This window comes from Zosterops lateralis, assembly GCF_965231275.1.
Source record: "Zosterops lateralis genome assembly, chromosome: 7".
Lineage (NCBI taxonomy): Eukaryota > Metazoa > Chordata > Aves > Passeriformes > Zosteropidae > Zosterops > Zosterops lateralis.
In genome coordinates, this window is record NC_139767.1 from 1,176,745 (window position 1) to 1,188,750 (window position 12,006).

The 12,006-nt window shown below is 45.4% G+C and overlaps 1 protein-coding gene across 1 annotated transcript; it reads right to left on the reverse strand.

Annotated features, from left to right (window-relative positions):
• Positions 1–308: 308 nt before the first annotated feature.
• SPP2 (secreted phosphoprotein 2) lies at positions 309–10,631 on the reverse strand (the record flags this gene model as incomplete). Its single annotated transcript, XM_083865666.1, is given in 8 exon segments — positions 309–582; positions 5,762–5,872; positions 6,384–6,438; positions 8,137–8,247; positions 9,361–9,483; positions 10,304–10,428; positions 10,524–10,589; positions 10,592–10,631. Coding segments are annotated over 7 exon segments (621 nt in total). The 3' UTR covers positions 309–582; positions 5,762–5,771.
• Positions 10,632–12,006: the final 1,375 nt, after the last annotated feature.

The following is a 12,006-nucleotide window of genomic DNA, read 5'->3' on the forward strand; positions in this document are numbered from 1 at the left end:
GGTGAGCACCACTGAGGTCTGTTCTAACCTGGCCTTCTTCCAAAAGCCATTAGTACCTGACAATCAGCGTCATTAGCAGCCCTCATCTCTCCACATTAGCGACCAAGTGCCCATTAAAGCCAGATTCCTGGTGGGCTATAACTCCTGCCTCTGGATTTGGAGCAAAGCTCCTCTGTCCGCAGCTGCTGCAGCCCGGAGAGAAAGGAATTAAGTGTGGGTGTATTCGTTTGAATAATCAATAATTAGCCGCGAGCATCACAGAAAATTACAAGCAAGCAGAACAAACAAATGGAATAATGAGGTTTTAATAGCATCATTACAGGATGCTGGAAATGTCCTGGACACAGTTAAATTCGAGTTCTCTCAGGGAGACCTAACACATCAGAAGGGCTATCGATGGATTAGAGTGTATTTAGCATCTCATGAGCTACTCCAATTGCCGTCAAAGCAGAAAGTGAGTTTGGGGAAAGACTCTCACTCCACGGAAAGAACAGTTTTTTCACCAGAAAGGAAAGGCCAAGGCATCAGGTTCTTTCTTCCCACGCTGGATCTTTGAATCTTGAACTCTTCTCATTCTCCAATCTACTTTCAAAAGCAGAGAGGAAGGAGAAATGTCAGAGCTGAGAATTTGTCTCCGAATCAACCAAACATCCATAGGGAAACTGTATTCAGATGCAACAAGCTGCTTATTAATTTGCTTCCCACCCTGTGGAATCTGCAAAAGGAAACCTGCATATGCAAAACATTTCATGTATGCACAAATGTCATGGCAATGGCCAATCAGGGTTAAAAAAAAAAAAAAAGGAATAAAAAGAAGCAGACTGTTAGAAAAATTAACAACAGTGAAATAAGACCCACGGGACACAAATCAATACATATTGTCAAGTCTCAAAAGCAGAAATGGTTGAGGCTAGAAGCTGATGTATGGTCTGCTCTGAAATGGATCTGAATTGAGAGTACAATATTCAGAAGAAATCAGAGATTCGTTTTTCAGAAGGAACATGTGACAGTTTCCCCAGCACTCTGTAACCTACACCGTTGGCTTCAGCAAGTTGGTCACCATGGCAACCTGAAATTTTTCTGTAAGACAATTTTGTTAGTAAAATTTTAGCGATAGATTTGGGCAAGAAAGGAGAGTCCACATGTGGGGAAGGGATTAAAGACAGTGACTCTCTAAGAACAGCTTGTCTGAGCCCCTGAGATGGGGGATGCCAGGATCAGCCACTGCAATCATTGCTGGGGACCAAGGGACAACAGAAGAAACAGGAACCAGAGGGAACACATGAAATTCCAGCTCGGTTTAAAGAGAAAGTCTTCCCCCAAGAAGGTTTCTGTCTGGAGCTCGAAGAGGATGAGGGATCTCTATCCCATGGTATCCCAACCTCAGCTACACAACCCTGCTTTGAGAGGTTCTTTCCAACTGCAACAAGCTCATTTCTAAAATCCAGCACTGAGCAATAGGTTGAGAGCAGTCGAGAGCCCTTTCCATTCCTCCAGTGAAGGATTTCCGGTTGATTTTCTCCTGGAATTAGACAAAGAGGCTTGTGGAGTGTAACAGATTATCTAGAATGGCCCATATCTCAGATTACCAGTAGGTTGCATGGTGCTGCTGTAGTAAATTGCACTGAAGCAGGTGGTCATAATAGATGAAGTGCATGTGTAAGTAAGAAGCAGACCCTATCTCAGAAGGTCTTATTGCTAAGGTGAAAATATTATTTTAAAAGTATTTAGGTGCTACTGCATTACAAATGAGAGAGGATCTACCTGTGCAAAATGGAACAATTTCCTCCATGCAGCTGTGGGTCTAATCCTTCATAACAGATCGAGAAGCGGGGGGACAAAGGGCAAGACAAAAATCGCTGCTGTTCACAGCACCAAGAGGCTATCACAGTGATCCTCCTCTCTGCTGTTACACCTCTGCCCCACCCCTGTGCCACTCTCTGACCCCAGCTGCAGGAAAGGTCCTGCCTGGCTCTGTTTCCCTCCAAGCCCTTTGTCTTTGAGCAGATGAAAGCATGCTGTCCCCTGCCACAGCGCATCACAGCTGCCAGGTGACACCGAGGACTTGACCAGCACAGCCAAGCTCCATGGCAGGAGGGATGAAACAGCAGCCTGTCTCTTCCCCAAGCACCAAACTGCTCCGGCTCTCACTCCCAAAGCTCATCTGACACGGTGCTCATGCACTCTGCAAAAGATCCCGCTCTGCAGGGATTTTCCCTCCCTCTGCTTTTTTTTTTTTTTTTTTTTTTTTTTTTTTTTTTTTTTTCTCCCCCACAGAAAGCAATAAGCTCCTTTAGGAGAGCCCTAGAATGTGGGATGGGTGAACGGGAGAGGCAAAAACAAACACATGAGGATATAAAACTACAACTAAAATTAAGCAGCTCCTTAATGAGGACACTGGGGTTTAAAGCTCAGTTTTCATACTCCAGGAGAGCCCTGAACCCTGTTCTGTAATTATATTTATAGGAGACAGATAGACAAGCATCCCTTTCACTCTGAAGGTCAGATCCTGGATTTCTTAGGTATGAGAAGAAGCCCAATGCTGCCTGTTATTCTTCCATTGAAAAATAAACCCCACCCTAATATTTAAGGATGCCAGTCTATCCACTTCTGCACTTGCAGTGCTGCTAATCATCTCCTCAGGACTGCCACCACCACCAGCAGCGAGCTGTGCCAGGTGACAGAGAACTCAGTCAGAGAGCAATTGTAAGGAAAACGCAGAAACTTGAGAAGGAAATCACAGCCCCTTGGCTTGATTGTTAAGGAAGTTGATTTCCTGTTAAAGAACACTTTCCTTGTGCGATTATCAAGTAAGACACAATCGGCATTCACCATGTACTCGTATGGTGCAAAGGCAGGAACTTGCTTCTTGATTTTCCTGTTCAAGGACATGAAGCATTGCTGGGGAGACTCCAGATGCGATTCATGGGTGTGCACAAGAAAAAAACTGCTTGAGGCAGGTGATTTTGGAAGAGCAAAGCATCAGGGCCCTTTTGCTCCCCGGGGATTAAGATGGTTGGTAAGTTTGAGCTGGTTTTAGGCTCCTCTTCGCAATTCAGAGCCGTGAGCACCATTAAGCAGATTCCAGGTCGTTGCAGACTCCAGTTGCTAACAGGTGATCAGCCCTTGTACAGCAGCTTTCCCCACTTCCATCACTCCCTGTGTGCCTGAGCTATTTATGGGAAAGACTGGCCCCAGATCATGCCACGGGAATTTCACAATCTCTCCAGTTCTGGAGATGGACGAGGAAATAAATCCAGAAAATCTGATTAGGACTTGTCACTGAAGTAAGCTCATTAATCATTGATGGGGTTTTTCATATTCAATTTCTAATTCCTGCAGGCACCAGCAGACTGGTGGGTCTGAAGACTGCAGATTTGAAAATGTTCTTTATATAACAATTCCACCATTTTTTTTTCCTCCTGAATATTTAGCACATTCTAATAAATAAAAAGAGCTACAAAGCGCCAGTTCATTTAGCCTAGCTTCTTGCACAAAGTCAGGCACAGAACTGTCCTGAAATAATTCCTGAAGCCAAAAAGATAAGAAGGCCCAGCTAAGAAATGTAAAATCCAGCATGAAAAACTGTCAGCCACTTGCCTGAGCAATTTTTGCAGCAGTCAGTTACCCATTCTGGTGTGTAAAAGAAAAAAAATCACATTTCATTTCTTACCTGGACTTGTCTAGCTTTGCCTGTCAGCACCAGGTTCTTACAGTAAGAGATGAAAGTCTTCTATTATTAAATTGCTATTTCCCCAGCCTCCCCCAAAATCTTCTGAGCTAAGCCAAGTCAGTTGAGCCTCCTGCCATTTCAAAACTCAGTACTCATTTCCCTTGCCCCCACCAAACCCTGCATAGCTTGTAATAATGCCAGCCAAGATCACATATATGCCAAAACCCTGGGAAAACAGCAGGGAATAACTTTTCCTGGCCTCAGACACATGAAATCTGTTTCATTTTTGGCTTCAAATGAAATCCTCTAATTCCGGATACGAGCAAAATCAGGAAGATTCCTCTCCACACTTTGCAACTAATAAGTCAAATTGATAAAAGCAAGAGAAACCAGGGGCTTTGGGGGTGGAGTTGATATTCTCTTTTAATCTCCTGATGTCTCTGCCTCTGACATGTCCAAACCCCAGGAAACTCATTGGAAACACAGCTCCATAGATGACACTTGCATGAAATACGGCTCCATAAATGACACTTGCCAACTCATCTTCAAGAGCAGGCAGAAAGGATTAAATTTCGAACTGCTCTGGGCTTTGGGAACCATAAATTTCTCCCCACTTGCTTCACATTCTATTTTCAGGAAGTGTTTACATCTTGCTTTTGATTTGGAGATTTGTTAGATGTTAGGCACAAGAACACAAAGTATTTCTGAGTGCTGCTTAAAAGGGGATAGCTCTTCTCGAGAGCCAGAGAATTAAAGATACCTGGCCCTTTCCAAAGGCAAAGAAAAGTTAGGGATTCCTATAAGAAGGCAGACAGTGATTAAAAAGGCCTGTTGGCTTTAGTGGCTTTAGGGATAAACTAAAATAGCATATGGCTTTAATGAAATAATTCTTACAAACAGAGCAAAGTGCTTGGGTTTTCCTTTGATATCTCGTTTCTAGGAGAGCAGGAGGCCTGTCTCCTTCAGCACATCGAGGTTTACCACGGATATGCTTATGAGTAACATGTGTTAGCTTTTGGTGAGTCACCGGTGCTAAATTCCATCTAAAACTGTCTAGTTTCCAACGCAGCAGGTTGGAGCTGATCTCCACACGCAGGGAGCACTCAGTTTTGGCGCTCCACAGGGACAGAGACCTGCTAATGATATGTACTCGAAGCCTTTTTAATCACAAAGACAGAGCACTAAGTAATTTCCTTTCCTCTTCCCAACTACTTTAAACCTGCTTAGCATACCAAAGAATGAGCTCATTCAGTGGGGCTAAAACTCTTCCAAACCACTTCCCTTTAGATTAACTCCTTAAGATGGCAGGTAAAGCATCAGCAGCAATTAGAGCTGCTCCCACACAGAGCCGCAGAGGCAGGTCAGGAAAGGTGCTTTGTGTAGGATAGACCCTGCCAGCTCCAATAAATCAAGTGTGCCTTTCATTATCATCCCCATTAATTGGCTTCCAAACATCTCCTTCACGGATCCTCCAAGACAGGCGCTTCTCCCGGGCAAACTACACCGGGGTTCTCCCAGATCCCTTCAGTTTTCGTTTGAGGAGCTGTGTGGCCCTGGGGCAGCTGGTTTGGCACAAAGACACGGCCATTCCTCTATATCCCTTCTCTGGATATGCTCCAGGCCCTCACTGTCCTTGTCACGAGGAAAATGGAGGTTAAAAGGCTAGACCCCTACACTAAACTCGAACTCGGAGTTTACAAATGGATTTTCCTGCATGCTTTTCCCAGTACCTGTACCCCAGGACACCGGTGTACACCAGAGGACACGGGATGGACAACTCAAAAGTGACTGACAACCATGAGCTCTGTGGCCAAGAAGTGAAGCAGCTAAAAGTCCTTCATCCTGAGCAGTCACTTCCCCACTCTGTCACAAAACCTGCAGACCCAGGGTGTATAAAAGCTAACCCTAGCCATAAGCCTAACCGTAAGCCTACCCTAACCCAAACCCCATCAACCATGGCTGGTCCAGATCAGAAGGATGTAGGAGCAGCAAACATGGGGCCCTGCTGGGATGGCCTTTTCCAGCTCCAGTGCTCCTAGAGCTGCAGGTTCTTTGACACTCCCACCCCTAACCCTAACCCACACTCACACAAACCAGGTTATTCCATCTTGTCAGGGCTGAAGTAGCTGAGTTTGTTCCAGCCTTCAGGGCTGCTGCCTCTTCCCCTTGAAGGGAAGGCTTCAGGAGCAAAAGCCTCATCTGAAAAAAAGAACATAGAGACATCTGTGACCATGAAATGCTTTCAAACTTTTATCGATTTTTGCCCAGAGGAGCTGCGGCTGCCCCTGGATCCCTGCAAGTGTCCAGGCTGGACATTGGGGCTTGGAACAAGCTGGGATAGTGGAAGGTGTCCCTGCCCACAGTAGGGGGTGGAACAAGATGATTTTTCAGATCCCTTCCAACCCAAATCACTCTCTGATTCTAGAATAGAAAATATTCAGCATTGCATTCTGCACACAAGTACTGGTTATGAGAGCACAAATCAGGCAATCCAAAAAATGTATAAACCTCAGCAGGGCCTGACTTGGCAGGAAAGTTCCCTCCCTGCACCCTCAACCAGACACTCCTTTGCAAGGGAAAAACCAGTTGCCCATAACCAGGAGCAAACAGCTGATCTTTCACATTTTCTTCACCCTCAGACAGATGACCTTGAGATGTTCCAAGAGGAAAACATAGGTCAGGGTATTCCAGCATGGCAGAACTGGCTTACCTTCCCTGCGAGCACTGCCTCGCCTGTCAGGGGTCCTTATGGGCACATGCATCATCTGGAAATTAAAGACATTTCTTTGAAAACCTCCCCTGACAAGAAGTCCCACCTCTCCATTCCCTCGGGCACTAGGTGGCCACTAAAGTAATTCCAAATCTTATTCTTAATTTTGCTGAAAACAAGAATATTGCTGGTACTCCTGCAATCCAGGGGTTGGACTCCATGATCCCGTCAAACTCAGGATATTCTGTGATGCCAGCCTCAGTGAATCACAATTCCTTCTTCCATCCAAATACCACCACAGGTACAGTAACACCACCTCAGCCAAGCTGAGATCCCCCAAGCAGAGTTACAGCTCTACAGCAAGAGCTATAATGCACTTGTTGCAGCCCTCTGCAGAGGGAAACACTTTACTTTTCAAGTGCAGTAATTCCCTTTGGCATTTATTCCTTATTAACATTGCAGGAAATATATTCCCCAGCAGGAACATTGACAACTGCACTGAATTTCAAGTGATGGTTAAGGAAGACTTGGGGGAAGATGTCTGCTTGTAAAAGCAAGTGTTTGTGCTGAGTGCCCTGTTAAACATCGGGTATGTCAGCCCACAGAGGACTGACTGAGCATCCCAGACTGTGTTACACATTCCAGTGCTTCACATATGCAATCTTTCTGCTCTGCAGAGCCAGGATTCCTGGGGTGCACTCGCTAGCCAGCTCTGAATGGAGATTTTGAGAAAAAAAAAAAAAAAAAAAAAAAAAAAAAAAAAAAAAGAATAAATGAAGAGCTAATTTGGCATTTGAAGCCAAAAATAACAAAGAATCCTATTTGCTTACAAGGTGGCTGGAGAGGGACTCTTCACAAGTGGCTGGACAAGGAAGACCAGCTGTAAGAGCAGGGTTAGATGGGATATTGGGAAGAAATTTGTCCCTGTGAGGGTGGTGAGGCCCTGGCCTGGAGAAGCTGTGGCTACCCCATCCTGGGACATGTTCCAGGGCAGGTTGGATGAGGCTTGGAGCAACCTGGGATAGTGGAAGGTGTCCCCACCCATGGCAGAGCTCAGAACATGATGGGCTTTAGGGACCCTTCCAACCCAAACCATTCTGTGATTCTACAATTCAACTTCTTCATTTAGCTCCCTGAATTCTCCAAAAATAAAAGCTGTCCATATCCTTGCTTGCTAAACTTTGTTCCCTCAAGCACAACGCCCACTGTGGAGCTGTGCTCTAAGTGCAGACACACAAGTTCAAGAGTCAGTTCATGGATAAAGTGGACACTGGCACAGTTTGAAAACAGCCAGCAGGAACTCCCAGATCAGGTCAGCATTGAATAAAAACCCAAAAATAGTTCAAAAAGGAAACAAAGGTCTCAGAAGACCAAATGTCCCAGACTGGGCTGTGATGATGTGCTCAGCTGGGAGCTGGGTTTGGTAAGAGAGCCAGAGCCATAGGGATTTTTGTGTGTCCAAGAAGTGCCAGTCACTGTTCTCCAGGCCCATACTCAATGAAGGAAGTGCTAGAGTTGATAGATGTGCCAGACTGCCACAGAGAGTCACACTCTCCCAGGCAAGGTCAGAGCCCTCAGCTGATGGAAAGGGAAGTGTTACAGCTGACAGCTGGATTTCAAACTACAGCCACTTTGCTGATCCAAACCTCCAGCTGCAACAGGAGCACACACAGACACCTGACTTCTCGTTAAAAGAGGGTAAGCAGAAGTTTCACTCCTCCAGGCAGCAAAAATGGGTTTTCCCACTCCTTACCTCCTCGCTGCTCATCGATTCAGAGCTGAATGTGCTTCGATGGCACCGCACAGTGATGTTGGCAATCAGCTCCCCGGAGACTTCCACAACACTCCTGCAGGAAGTAGTGGGCTGTAATAGAACAAAATAGACCCAATCTCTCTCTCAAGAGCAAACATCCAATACAAATCCTCTCATGGGAGTCTCACTGGTGTTGGGAACCTGCAGAAGGATTTAAAAAACAAATTCCAAGAGAAAGAAACCTGAGAACGATTATACACAACTACACACATGTTATGGCTCCACAACTATGTGTTTGTTGTACAAACCTCTGAGCCTGCTCAGGGTAGGAGAAAACCCCACATCCTTTTCACAGCTCAGCACAAAGAGAAGGACAGTGCAGGGCTATGCCAATGGCAGTTCCAGCTCTGGAAGATAAACTACCCTTAAAGATGTTGTCTCTGCAACTGACCAAAAAACGGCAGCAAAACCTACTCTCAGGTCTGGAAAACACACCCTCACACCACCATACTGCCCCAAGAAGAAGAAGGGGATGGTGTCAGTTTAGGATACAGTGATAACACCATAGCAGACAACATTTGCATTTTTTAAGGATAATAGCAAAAAAGCAATAACCAACAGTTCTGTGTGGTGCCATCTACACACACATGAGCTGCTTAACTCCAGAGCAGAGAGATGATTTGGCCTGAGTGACTATGCACAGAGATGTCCAGACTCAAAGACAATGTATTTCCACCAAAGCTGGTGATTTAGGACTCAGAGGAGAGCAAAAGCTGTATCAAGAGCCTTTTTATTTCAGGCTGAGAATGAAAAATTTGAAAGAGATCAGCACTGCCAGCACAGAGGGGGGATCTGCACTACACAGGAAGATAACCCTTTATGTGGAGCCCAGATAGGTAAAAGCAAGTGAAATATCAGCTCTTTTACCCTCTTTTCTTAGAGAACAAGCCATTCCTTCTAGGATTTGGCCCCAAAAGCACATATACCTTCACTACACACTGCTCCAAGACACAAATCCTCATCTCCCTGCCCTGCTCACTGACCAGGCAGAAGAGTTTCCCACCACTGACCCTTCTCACCTAACACCCACTCCATGCTTCAGGTTGCATCAAAAGCAGCCAGCAATTCCTCATTTCTCAGCACCAGCAGCATTGCAACCCGCAACCCATCCTGAGAAGATCCTGCATGGAGGGGAGAATTCCCATTCCCACCAGGGGCGCCTACCACAAAAGGTCCAGTTTGGAAGTCACAGGTGAAGGGGTCTCTTCCCGAAGCTTTGGGGCACACAGTCTCACGGATGCTGAACCACAGATCTAACCCATAAGCATCACTGTCCCATGTGTCCACCTGGTGAAAGCAGGGTCAACACAGCACATCATTAATCCTTTCTGATTGTTCTTACTTTCTCATAGTCCAGCTGGTGCTTTAGCTCAAGATGGGAGACTTAAAATAAAAAAAGCAATGCCCCCCAAAAAGTCCAAACAAACATAAAATTCCCACTACTTTCAAATATTTTGGGGTTTTAATCCAAACTATATAAATCCATATGCCATCTTGAAGTTAATTCTTGCAGAAGACTTGATACAGGCCACCCATAGCAACTGAAAGGTTCTGAGGGTGTTCAGGACCATGGACATTATATCTTTGAACTAAGTTTTAACTCCTTAACTCAGGGAGTAGACAGTCTAATTCTGAGCACCACAAATTAAAACAGATAGGGGCTTCCTGCTTGCACTTAGACTCCAGCAGGTTTAAACCAGAATCGGTGCAGAGAGATAGATGACGTAAATACAAATCAGAGAAAGAATCCTGAATTTTAGGGACATTTAATCAGCAAAGAGCTTCAGCTGAACCAAGTTGCTTGATGCCCAAAGCAAAGCAGTTAGCTGAAGGTATGTAAAAACATTGCTTTTGAACAAAATCCTACAAGACAACTCTCAAGGACTTCTACTGTAGGCATGAAAAATCTGAATTCCTAAAGTATTTTAATCACAAATTTACATACAAAAGATATTTAGGTTCCTAAAGCCATAACTTCAGATAATGGCCCAAACCCACCCTCTTTCAAGCAGCATCAACCAACTCCAACAAAATCAGGGTTTCCAGGACTGGGTGGAAAAGAGTTTTCCATCCCAGCAAAGCACATTTCTGTTGTCTGCGTACTTACTCCCATGACTCGGCTCCTGACAACACCGTACAGGTTTCTGCTCCATGACTGGGAATTGATCCGTGCAATGGAAGCATTGAGAGCCTCTTCTGTGATAGGGAGGTCATAGTCATACACTGGAAGCCCTGAGAGGGAGGCACAGTTCCATTAGAAGTTCATTGTAGGCTTATATTTTTCCCCCCAAAACCACCATAAGAAGGAGGACAAGGCTCCAACTTACCTGAACATGAGAAAACGCTCAGTATGAGGAGAAAAATTAGGATCTTCATAGTGTGTTTTCCAAAATTCTCCAATCTTTTCCCTTCCCAAGCAAGGATTCCCAGTGCATAATCCTCTGTCTTTATATAAATGCAGCCTTGATCCTACACCTGACCTCCCCTGTCCAAGCTCTGCTCCGAACATTGCACTTTAAACTGAATTGATCCAAAGGTAAATATTTGTTGTCAACTTTTCTCCATTTAGCAGTAATTCTCTGATAAGCGATGGGCTGCAATGCCTTTTTCCCAGGACTGAATTTCCCAGCACTGAATTCCTGGTATGTTCATAGCCAAACGCAGAATCTTGTTATTTTGTTCTCTTTTAACCATTGGTTTTCCATGAGGTGAGTCAATTCTGTCCTTAGCACTGGATGCAGGACCTTCACATCTTGGCAGCAACTGGAAGCACTTCCAAGCTGGCATTCAATGAGGATTCCCCAGCACCAGAGGGGAATTCACCCACGAGGAACTGCCGCCATCACACTGCAGACCGAAACATCCATGAGAAGCCTCCTAGACATGAGGCACATGGGAGATCACTGGGACTCACAGTTTCAGCCCAAAAGTTCATGGGTTTTTTGGAAAATGATGTTGGAAACTGCTGCCTTCAAGCAAGCTCATTTGCTGCTGCCTGTTCATAAGGCAGAGGCAGGTGTAGCCATGTCCACTCTGAAGATCCCATGAGTGAAATTCCTCCATTAACCTTCAAATTACAATTCCATTTGAATTCTGACACGGGGTCATTTTAAGTACTTCCCAAACAGAAGAACTTGTGAGAGGCTCAAGTTTAAGAAGAAAAAGCATAAAGTTCCTCCTGCTTGTAAGCTGTCAGATTGTAGCGCGGCAGCCAGTCACAAGGTTGGACACTGGGGAATCCAACTCCTCAAATGACAGAAGGAATTGGGTATCACTGAACACCACAGATGTTTGGGGGCAAAAGCCCCTAAAGGCCAACAGACTTGATGGTCACTGGATTCATGCCCTGTTGCTGCTGTGGGATCCTGGGAAAGGAAATGACCTGGGGCACATCCCAGGGAGGAGTGTGTATGTGCCAGATGGTAGAGCTACACAAGCATGGAGACTGTGCTAGGAACCATGGGGAGACAAGCAGAAGTGGTGCCAAACAGGAACCTCACCACATGTGTGCCATCTCACCTGGGCACTGCTGTGGGAGAGGTGGGTGCAGGTCAATGAGCCAAAAAAAAAAAAAGGGGTGGGCACTTTTTACCAGCCAGCTTGGATTTCAGCACTGGGAGCAGGGTCAAATACGCTGACGGAAACTTTTCCAAGTCAAAAGCCGGAGCCTCTCTCTACATCCATTCTCCTTATTCTGTGCAGCTGAAGATGTCCTAGCTCTTGGACACTCTCACCTGTTGCCAGGAATGTTCTGCCATGGCTGTGGCAGCACGAGTACCACAATGCAAAGGATTTAAACTGAGCTGGATA